The sequence below is a fragment of the Monopterus albus genome, unplaced genomic scaffold (assembly GCF_001952655.1).
Source record: "Monopterus albus unplaced genomic scaffold, M_albus_1.0 scaffold129.1, whole genome shotgun sequence".
Taxonomy (NCBI): domain Eukaryota; kingdom Metazoa; phylum Chordata; class Actinopteri; order Synbranchiformes; family Synbranchidae; genus Monopterus; species Monopterus albus.
The window spans coordinates 501,126-513,117 of NW_018128009.1; the positions used below are offsets into that span (position 1 = coordinate 501,126).

Here is an 11,992-nt window from a genome sequence, read left to right on the forward strand (position 1 = left end):
AGCGAAAGCTTGCCAAACCGTGTCCATGTAAAAATGTGGTCTAAAGTGCATTCTTACAAAATACAGGTGGCACTCATGGGGTTTATGGAATTAAAAGAAGGAAGGGAAAGTGAGAAAAGATAAAGGATGGAAAGCAGAAAGCAATCTGCAGTGTGCACATTGTGGGTATGCATATCCAGTGACTATCTCATGACATATGATGTTGTCTTGACTGATTCCTTTGTGTTGTCCTCTCTAGCAACCCACTGCCCTGTATATTTCTGCTTCCACAGAGCCAGACCTACCAGAATGTAGTCTCACATCCCCATTCATCCTGCTCAAACAAACAAACACTTCTCCTTGCAAACCAGTGTTTTCTCTGAAACAGTATAACTATAGAAAGCATAAATGACTGTATATATGTTAAATACTTTCAAATTGGATGTTCACAGAATAACAAATTAAATTTACTGGTGACTCCTTAACAAATTCTATGCTCTCTGAGCTGTCATACTTCCTCCAAGGCTTGTGTAGTTTTCTCTATAGTTACCTCTGTATTCATGTGAACGCATTAGAGCTTTTGCCAGATTTTACATAATTTCAACATGCCTACTGACAGCAAAGCTGAAAGATGAGTGAAACTTTTTTTGGTAAGCAATAAAAACTTAAAGCTAGTGCTTGTTACTGGGCCTTATTGCTGTAACACTGAGGCATCCTTTGAATCCCAGCTGCTCAAAGGAGCTTCAGTTAAACATTTCCACAGGCGCTGCCAAGGCCCTAACACAGACACCTCACTGCAGCATGGATACTCTCACAAAGAACTCTAAATAGTTCAACCGCCACAAAAAAAAGTTCCCACATTCACAGAAGGCACGGCCAGGCGTTCGCACAAAAACCTCTAGGTGGACATGCTCACTCACTCAGTGGCAGACACTTTACACCCACAGCTATAGCAACTGTGTTCTTTAAGTCCAAATTAAATTTATATGCTATACAATGACAGGTTAAATTGGAGAACCAAGCAACAGGGTACTGAACTTTATGATCAGCACTAGCTATATAACGTTGAGGCAAAACACCAACGGTACCTAGTGACAAAATAACTGTTGACGTCCTCAGCGTGAAAAATGGTTTGGTGAGATCACATCTCTACACAATTCCTCCTCTATGCTTGATCTTGCTTCAACCCACTTCTATATCTAAACAACTACACTTAAGCCCCTCAAGCTTAATTTAGCTGAACTATTACAAAGAACTGATTCACTGAGGTACAATAACGACATCAACAAAGCTCAGAGCGGCTGGTGCTTTGATTCAGTAACAGTTAATGTCCCAATGAATGCAGTTATCCCGAACCACTTCATAAATGTATTGCACAAATGTCAGAAATAATATTCCTTTACCTTTTTATTTCTCATCTTCAACAGAATGACATGGCAGTACTCTTCTACTGTCAGGGAAATGACTTGCAGTTCACAAAAGGCTGTTGATATGTTGATCATTTAAATTTAAGAACATAACCAACACATCAAGCAATAATGGAAAAGATTATCTCGTTCTAGTATCACAAATGTGAGAATGTGTGGCTTTTCTCTGGTATAAATCATGTTAAGGTGAATATATTTGGGAATCTGGACTGCTGGATGGAAAAACTGACAAAGTGATGTAATTTTTGCATTTTAAGAAATTGTGATTTGTCAGATTTCTTCTTTTATACAATTTTATTACCAGAAGATCAATTGACAATGAAAACTATTATTAGCTGCACCCCTAAAACAATTTTCAGATTTACATATAGAAGACTGTAAATGACGGTAAAGCAATAAACTCAGTAAAACATTTATTAAGCAGTTCTACAAGGGATTAAGAAAATAAGTCAAACACCACATGAAAAACAGGCTAAAGATTCATCACAGTTACACAAAGCAACATTTAACAAACTCCACACAGGATAAATCATCTGTGATCTAATTTCAGTTTCAAAATAAACTGCACAGCTGTCTGTATTTTTAGGAATAGCATTTAGAAATACTGCTGAGACATGCACAGAAGCAGACAGACAGAGACAGACAGAGACAGCTGTCACAAACTGATCAAACAAACAGGGTAATGAGGGAGTCATTCTGTACAGAACCAATCCCAATCCACGTCGAATCCAGGAGGAAGCCGAGCGCACAGACGTTTGTGTCTTATTTATTAATCTAGCTCCAGAATTTCAACAGTTCCCATCTTCAAAATGCGTTTAGTCTGGCCATGACAGACTACACTGGCATTTCAACATTATGACTATACATTTATGTGTGGTGTAGCAACCGATAACACACTCCTGCGGCTCACAATGGCAATATAGATGATGCAACTGTGCATACACCAATAGAGAAAACAATTGATAATGTTTCTGCAGCATGAACATTTTGGGCATTTGATAAACTTCACCTTACCATAGAGAAGGTGATATGACGTACATACTCTTGAAGAGAGGCTTACAGGATCCATACTCTCATCTCTTAAGTCTTAAGTACTAGTTTTGCTCCTCTTGTGGTCTGGTGTTTTACCAGACTGGGGCCATTTCAAGCAACTCCACCCATGTCTAGATTGGTACCACATCAAACCCCAGCTTGTGGTGTGGTCACAGTACCATGAATAGACCCTGAAGTGGCCTGCAGCACACTGCTACATGTAACCTGTACTGGCCCAACAGGATCAGCATATTCTACTCTTCAATATGATTCTGAGTGATATGATTACAGTCAGGCCTCTGTATATACTCTGTGTGACAGTGACGCAGCAGCTTAACTCTGTAATACCAGCCTTTCTCAGACGTGTACACAGTGCCACCCAGCCTGCCCAAATACAGCTTAGGAATACAAAGGTGCAACCCACAACTGATAGATAAACAATGGAACAACAGACAGAATGGTCAGCTACTCCTCCGCACTTCCTGAACAACAATAAAGTACTGTGGTCTGCCCACACCCCTCAAGACTGTGCTAACGGCACAGAGAACTACTACCGTTACTTCCCATATTGTTGCTGCTTCCTGTTCAAGACGCTTCCGGATGATAGGAGCTTCCTGTCTGAAGCTGTAAGAAAGAGGGGCACACAGTAGACTGGACACACAAGATACTGGGAACTGGTTTTAGTTATAGTCATATGTTCTTTCACTGGCTGGTCCTGCTGGTATTTGTGCATATTCCTGCAAATGGTTTACTCCTCTCCAACTGATTCAACATCACACCTTAGATCAAAAAACTTTTAATGTCTATGTGCAAGAAACTAGCCAAAACAGCTCTCATTCACTTTAACAAGTGCTGCCCCAAATAGCTATAATCAAGCTTTTATTCCACGTGCCATTTTCTGATGATGAAATGAAGACTAGAGCAGTATTTTGTAATCCTTTCAGGCTTGTGATCCTGTTCTTTCCAGCAACCACAAAGCTATCAAATTGCCAATTTTAGCATGGATAAAGTGGATGATCAAAACTAGTATATTTCAAAAATGCTCATCAACATCACAGATATGTCAAGGAAATGTCAGTTTAAGAGTCTTCTAACAGAATACTGCGATACTACTACTACTGACAGAGGAGTCCAGTATATTGCCTGCCATGTGTGAGCCATCTTCCTGCAACAAGGGAGAGCCCTGTTGGCACCAACAGTAAAAAGCCTGGTAAATGAAAACAGAGCCACCTAAAGAGCCAGTTGGACCAGTTCTCAGGTAAAATACTCTTTTAGAGGTGGGGTGTTGTTTTGCAGGTAGAGGCCCCATTTGTTCAGAGTGCAAGAGATATCAAAGACAACCTCTCCCTTGCCAACAAAGCAAAAGATTTTATATAATAGAATATATAGAAGTGGTATAATGCACTAATGTAGGACAGAGCCCGTCTCATATGGTTTCAGGTTAGGGCCATTAAATCTGCCAGCAAAACAGCACATAGCCCAGAGCCAGAGTCCAGCACCACAAACGATGATCTCATCTCCTCAAAATGTGACCCAGGAGACCTCCCCTATAGCACACACACACTTTGAGTTTTCCACCACTGTAAGATGATCAGCTTCCAGGATAAAAAATATAAGCCAAATCTTTTTTTTTTTTTTTTTTTTTTTTGACAAATTCTACACCCTAGCCCATCTTAGGAGCATGCTGCAAAACGTAGCGGGTGTTAGCAAAACACCTTCTTTTCAAATAGGCTAAACTAATAGGAACATCTTTTTAAAATAATGTGAAACAGATAAGCAACAACCTCTGCTAATGCTTAAGCCTTTTAAAGTGAAATGCATGTCTGGATGTAGTAATGCTTAAAAGGGATGGTAAATGGACTTATACTTGTACAGCGCCTTTCTATGCACTGCAGCACACTCAGCACACTCAAAGCGCTTTCACACTATTTGCCCATTCACACTCCCAAGCACAAACACACACAGGTGATATCACCAGGAGCAACCTGGGGTTCAGTGTCTTGCACAAGGACACTTCAAAACGTGGACTGGAGAAGCTGAGAATCGAACCACTAACCTTCCGGTTGGGAGATGACCCGCTCTACCGCTGCCAGCTGTTCAATAGCCAGGATGACTGACAGACTGGTCACAGATGGAATCCTAGCTCCACTTCCTCCACTAACAGGCCATTAAAGACTGAACCCGGCTCCCTGTCTGCCCATGCAACCACAGCTCTGGACTGGGATAACACACACACACTCATTTGTTTTCATTCCTTGTGGGGACTTAATATTGACTTACATTTATGTCCTAGAGACTAAGATTAACCATAACCACTACTTGCCTAATGCTAACCTTCACCCTAATCTTTACCTGACTTTAACCACGCCATCACCCTAAAATTCAGTGATTTACATAGAGGAGAGCAGCACCTAGTCCCCACAATGTGAGCGTGTAAACAGGTTTCAGGTCCCCATGATGTAAGTAATACCCGATGCACACACAGAGCCTTCTAGTAATGAACGATAGAATTGCTGTGTGTCTGCCACAGGGTCCAGAACTCTGCTGATGGAGGGGAAAATCTCTCCATAGTCTCCACCTTCTTCCTCCATCAGCGGTCTGGAACCAAAGACTCCAGCAGACTGACACACATCAAGGGAGCAACGCTGTACTTATTCAAATCCATCTGAAAGCAGCTAAGTCCAGTGCTGAGACAGAGGGTATGTAGACAATCGGGACAGGACAGATTGTAGATGAATACACCATGCCTGCAAGTTAATGTAGCTGATCACCCAGTATTCAAGCCATTCATGTTCAAGCCAAAAGCTCTGGGCCAATTCCCATTAAATGTCTGTTTCATTTGGTTCTATTCCATAGCACTGTATGTTCCAAAAACTTACTTTCACAGAAAGATCAGTGGTTTTTACTTTTCAGCACTGTTTTGTACTTTGAATAAACCACATTCCACATACAGCTTTTCTTGGAAAAGGTCTATTTTTAGCCAAATTACTGTGAAATAAAGCCTAAAAAATGTGTAGAGGAGATTTACTTCCAGATTAGGAGTGAGACTAATTAGTTCCCCATTCCACAGAAGGCTATACAACTGAAAGCCAGTATTGGGCTTTCTGCTTTTTGTTATTTAGGTGACTGTGCAGAGGTGGGGGATACCAGCCTGACATTTACTCTGTCGCCTCAGGCAGTCTTTCATTTGATCCTTTCCATCATTAATCACCCTTTCATATATGTCAAATCACAAAAATGCATTCAGGTTACACTGCTCACAGGGAGCAGTTTGAAGCCTCCACTTCACAGTATTATGTAGGACAACACATGCGATGGGCTGCTGCCTAGAGTGGAGAGGGAGTCATGAGAATGGTGAAAATGACTTCACAATAATAACCCTGCTGTCTTACCAGAGGTAAATTCTTCCATATGTGAAAGTGGAAGAGACCCTGTTTCTTATTACAGGAATGGAAAAATAAACAAAATTAAGTCAATTCTGTTCTTTGCCACGTAGCTCAGGCTTTAAACTCAAGCAAAGCACAGTGTAATAACTTTTCATGGTGCAGCAGTTTTTTGTTAAGCTATCTAAAAGATGTATGTATCTCTTTTGTCACCAAACACATACAGCCGGAGTTTGCAATAAACCCTGGGTATCCCACTCCCTGCAGCATAAAGATGCCCTCCATGGCCTAACAGACATAGGTCTTCACTCCCTGCAGCATCTGTTTCTAGAAAACCTCTTAGCATACATAGATACTCCCTCTTATGTTCATGTCAAAATTGCTGACAGGACACAAAAACTAAAATTTTGATTTGACACACTTAACATGCATTTTCAATGTTCATGCATGAGTAAGAAAAGATAGGCTGAGTTCATCTGACTAAGATGAACAGACTCTTGGTTGGTCTGTCTGTTCAGTCAGGCCAGAAAAATATGCACCCTTATTATCAAACTGTTGGCCTTGCACAAATATTCAGCACTACAGTGATAAAAAGGTAATATCATTGGAAAAAAATTATTACATTTACAGAATTCAGTGATAGACATTTCTGCACTAACTTACACAAAGCGAGTTTCACTTTGGCTGTTTTGGTTCATTCTGTTCTGTCAGTGGTTGCAGAGAACAAGTTGGTACAAGCATCTAACTTCTCAGAGAAGAGCAAGCAGGAAGATCAAAACAACAAAAGATACCAGAGTTTGGGTAAGAACAGCTCCAAGTTGTTCATACTTGTGTAGTCAAAAACAAAACAAAACCAACAGGAAATGCAGTTACACAACCAGTTAAGCAGAGACCAAGATTAGCACTTGCAACACATAATCAGAAATATCCGTTTGCTCAAAAGGTGACAGGAGTCTGTCTATAGTTCATCTGATCTAGATCCCCACCAACATTTTGAAAGGCAAGGGCTCACATGAACGGGTTAATGGAGCAACTTCCCATCCTCTTTTTCATTTCTTCTTTCTGGGTGAACCATATTTTATATTTTAAAAGTCTTTTACACTGTGCAGAGACTACCATATGTCCCAGTGGTTCCAGCCACATACAGTGGAATGAAGTCACAGCCTGAAAATGCATTTTCTCAGTGCTGTACAGGATCTGATACGGTTTTATGGTTCATAACCACAGACTTAGACATAAGTACTGTCCCATACAATAATTGCAAAATATATTTTGCCTTCTCTGCCTGTGCAGGTTTTTGCATAATGCAACAACATGAAAGGTGACTATATGACTTAATCAAACCAGCAATGCATTTCATACCAGACTGAAGGCATAAACAGTTGTATCTTCTCATCTGTGATACAAGATGATTTCCATATAACTGTTGAGACAAACAAATGGAAAGCTGAGAGATAATGAGGAACTATCAGTCTCACCTGTTTTCACTGACATAATCCATTTTCTACCCATCATCTTTTCACCAGCATTAACCCATTCCTCAAACCAGATCATGTCACTAAGCTTGGGGCCACAGCCTCAATCTGAGCCACAGTTATTCACCAATTACATTTTTAAAGGAAAATACTTCCAGATGAGCTGGTTACCTTGTGAAAATGACTGACACAGCACCAAATTATCCAGCCCTGCTGTCACAAAAGTGAGCGTCTTACCTCCAGCACTGGTCCTGCCCCCAGTATGGTCCTCTCCACCCCACTGGCATAGCCCTTCTGGCTGAGTGCGGTCAGACAGTGGATCAGGAAGTTGGTACTCTGGGTTTTGCCTGAGCCACTTTCACCAGAGATGACAATGCACTGGTTGACCCTCTTCCTGAGCATGGCATAGTAGGCCACATCTGCGATAGCAAAAATATGAGGCTCCAGTTTGCCCAGCTGGTGGTTCTCGTACATCTTGACATACTTAGGGTTGTAGATGGACAGGAACTTAAAGGGGTTGATGGCAATGAGGATGCTGCCTGCATAGGTGTATATCTTCTTCTTGGAAAAGCGTGTGCGCAGGTTGTTTAATATGCTGTCCTCAGTGAGGACAGGGAGGTTACAGAGGTCTGCAAAGTCATCTTGTGGACGGGGAAGGAAGCCCCTCTCAGCTAGTCGCTGTGACTCCTGCTCCTTGATCACAGGAGGGAGGTGGACATAATGGATAGTGCCGTCATGGTTCCTCTCCTGGAAGACAGAAAGAAAAAAAAAAAGACTGTAAAACCATTTGATGCTGAAAATAAGGCGTATCTTCCTAAAATAGTTAAAATATTCTTGGAATTTCTTAAAACCAGTCACAATTGTTTAGGGCAGACCCAAATGGCATTGATAGTGGTGTTTGTTAAAAGCACTGTGCTTAGAGAACTAGGCAGCATTCTGTATGTTTTTGTAATATTTCCCAGCCTTCGTGTGTACTCTTGTTACCTAGCTTGACAACTTGTTTTTGTTTCTCACTGTAAATAGTAACAGAGGAGAGAGAAGAAGGAAGCAGAATGTAATAATCAGACAGCAGAACTAACCACATCTACTAGGTCTGACAGCAAAGAGAACTGTGCTGCCAGGTTTACCTGTAGTAAGAAGTAAAAGCCAAGGCTCTGATGGTGTTTCTCCTGGGCTTTCCGAGGCCACAGCAGGAACCTCTGCACTGGCAGATCTCCGGCTTCCAGCACCCACTCCTCCCCTCCACACTCCTTCACCTCTGCCAGCACATACAGGCGGCCAGGGTCCAGCCCCAGTTCCGAGGCAGCGTCTGAGATCACGGAGGCCGCTGTGGCATCCTTCTGCACCCTGATGAGTATTTACCGATTTTGATCAGTGACATACAGTAGTTCCTTTCTTATGACACAATACAAAAATATAGATTAAAATGCACAAGTCCTTTTCAGCAACACCATAGCTAAAATTAAACAGCTAATTTCATGTTCTCTAGCAATAACACTGTGCCACACTGACCTAAGGTTGCAGCAGGTGGAGGGTTGGGCAGCCAGTCGTGGATAAATCTGGAGCCGGAATGAGCGGCCATCGTTGTCGTCCACCTGCCTTCGTTGCTATGGTGTTGGCACCATCTCTGACACTCATCCTGAGCCAGGGGGAGTGGCCTCAGCATGCCGCACCCACTGCTTCCCTCTCACCACGCAGCACCTGAAAAAGACAGGTTGGTTGATCAATGACAGCTATTTTCACATTTATAAATCCACCCTGATAACCATTATCAGCCTCGTAACTCTGCATATTGACAGTGGAATCCCATAAAGAAATGCACACATCACTTTATAGTTAAAACATTTGGACTAGAAAACAGGTCTAGGCAAGTTGCATAGGACACAGTTGCAAAAAATCATTTGTGAGGGTTATTCCTATCAAATTATGTACCTGCTTAAGCCTCTTTTAATCAGTGTTTTATCATTAAAATATATTAAAATTTTGTAGACCTGAGCAATGTGACCTGTGTGCTCCAAGTAAAATACAAACTATTCCAGTATATCTCAAGATTACCAGTCACCAATGAAATGTTTCAGAGCTATCAGAAAAGAAATCAGCAACAACTCAGACATATGCATCAGTGGGGGTGATGATTAATTAATTTAAACATTGCAGTGCATTCTCACCACATCACATTTACCACAAGGTGCAGCTGCAGATGCTGCACAGAAAGTGAACCCATCTGCTCAACGATAGAAACCAAGGCACAAAAACATAACACAGGGTAAACCACAAATGGTGTAATGATGACTGCGTGCTATTCACACTCACAGACAAGACAGCTATAGTGACGATAAGTGATGTAAAACTCAGTGGCAGGATATTGCTTCAACACAGCAATTCACCTCTCTGTCCATGATTAACTCAATTTTCTCTGCCAGGCAAAGTCCCAACAAAAGGTTGTACAACAGCACAGTGTCCTGAACAGACCATTAACTGAGAACAAAGAACAATTTAGTCCTTATTATGGATATCACCGATTTCCTTACAGGAGCTGTTACATCTTCACCTCAGTGAGCAAATCTGTCATACTGATCTGTATCTTGTCCATGAACACATGGCTCTGTTGGGTTCACTTGAGTTCAGCCTTGTATGAGCATCAGTTTTCTAAACCACCATCTACTGGTCAGTAGTTAGTGTCAGTACAAACCTATGTAGCTCTCACTGCTCTGTAATTAACACATCATTGTACAATCACACTGCTTCATACAACTGCAAGTTCACTTCGCCCCACACCCAAATTACTGACAGTGCCAGTTGCAGTGGTTACTTTGCCAGACTGGTATGATGACAGCTTTAGATCATCACCAATAAACACAAGCCTGGCCAGCGCTACTGACTACTTTAAAGTCAACTCTTTGAAGTGATGCTGAGGTATTTCAGGACCGATTCAGTGCAGCATCCAAAAAGACCACAATCACAGAAATACAATCCAGATTCTTGCTGTCTGTAACAAAACTTAATACTGAATAGTGATCTATAGCTGAATCACATAGACAGCAGCTGGGTATGGTTTGGTCAAATGATGGATCATGTAGCGTGACTCTGCATCACTAATGCATGCCATGTAAACTGCATCCCCCCTTTGGGGAAACAGGAACCTGGTTCAAATCACTGCATGGCAGGCAGACTACACTGCCTCTGTAACCTGATCTAGGGTTGAGTAGTGTAGGCACTGCAGCTTACAGTTTACCACCTTTATCATTTAAGCAGAAACATTTAAATAGGAGGGGCTCATGGTTGTCTGATGAATGAAATCAAGTTCTCCATTTCTTCATTATTAGGTTTGTTTTTACTAAACCTTTCCAATGTCAGATAATATTAATTGTGCTCATATATTTTGTGTAGTTATCATAGGCTAAGTAGCCATTTTACACATAAGCAATTTAGCTCAGAGGATAATTTCAATCAACAATATCAAGTTACATAATGGTAGAAAAGATAACATTGTCTCTTCCTCTATAGTTTAAACATGGGAATGTTTGTGAATTAAAAAATAATTATACACAACTTCCTCCAACTGTTCTATCTTTAGAAAGAATGAACCCCACCACCTAACCAACAAGATACCAAAAAAGACCAAACCACATGGTGATGCTCATAACTGGTTGTGTATATTTACCAAATATATCTGGAGTTGCCTGAATAGATCCATTTGCATTGTCAAAACCTATAGCAGATATGTTTATTCTGCATCTATGATGCATGAGCATTATCCATCTGTTTAAGTTTGTTTGTAAATATTTTTAAAAAGCAATTACAGGCATTTTTTGTTTAACACATACAAAAGGTGAAGGGACCATGATGTACAAGTAAATGTACCATAAATGTACCAAATGCAAAACTGCATTTGAAAGAAAAGCCAACTCTGGAATCATTCAGGTCACAGCAGAGAATTAGGAGGAAAAGTAGAGCAACATGAAACTGATGAGCATGCGCCTTTGCCAGGCTGGCTGACCACAGTCCCAAAACACATGCAAGTCTGTAAAATGCCAAGGCAGGCAAAACTGCAGAGACCACAAAAGACAGCATCATTATTATCCTCTATCATGGACTTCGTCTGGTTTCAATCTGTCCCTTTAACTCCTGAGCTGCTCCCTCAATTAGTTTCAAAGAGCAAACATAACTACAGTATCTGTGTGTAAGACGCTTCATCTTAATATTTGTGGGTGTGCAGCAAAAAAGGGAGAAAAATATGAACAAAGACAGAGAGAGAGATGGAAACATCTAAAAGTGAGATAGAAAAAAAGAGAGGTCCCAGGGGACGATCAAGGGAGATGAAGGCTTTGAGATAACACAGCTTCCTGTCTGCAGAGATCATCTGTGAGGATGCGCAGCATTCCACAGAAAATCCCCGGGGTTGTCTTCTCTGCATAGGCTTAGCCTGGCATGTTAGCTGCTTACTTGAGATGGGAAGACACCTGAGTGCAGGACTGCAGCTAAGGGTAAAGAGGGGCTCTTTTGTTGCTTATTGTAAGCAGGAGGCATTAACAACTAACAAGCTATAAGAAGGTACCACTCATTCCTGTTAACTTCATCCCACCGAACCTCTTGTCCAGTCAAGTAGAATAGGCCTCTGCGGTAAATTCATTCTACTGTACAATCATCAGTTAGATAGATACAAGGCTGAATTGAGTATAAGTAACATCACTTC

The 11,992-nt window shown here is 41.3% G+C and overlaps 1 protein-coding gene across 1 annotated transcript in view; it reads right to left on the bottom strand.

Annotated features, from left to right (window-relative positions):
* Positions 1-8,888, bottom strand: part of myo9b (myosin IXB) — a gene marked incomplete at its 5' end in the record, with an annotated part of 34,060 nt that extends 25,172 nt beyond the window's left edge. The window contains 3 exons of the mRNA XM_020612994.1: positions 7,534-8,043; positions 8,424-8,643; positions 8,809-8,888. Coding sequence (XP_020468650.1) covers positions 7,534-8,043; positions 8,424-8,643; positions 8,809-8,888 — 810 coding nt within the window. The remainder of the gene's footprint in view (positions 1-7,533; positions 8,044-8,423; positions 8,644-8,808) is intronic.
* Between the last annotated feature and the right edge of the window lie 3,104 nt (positions 8,889-11,992).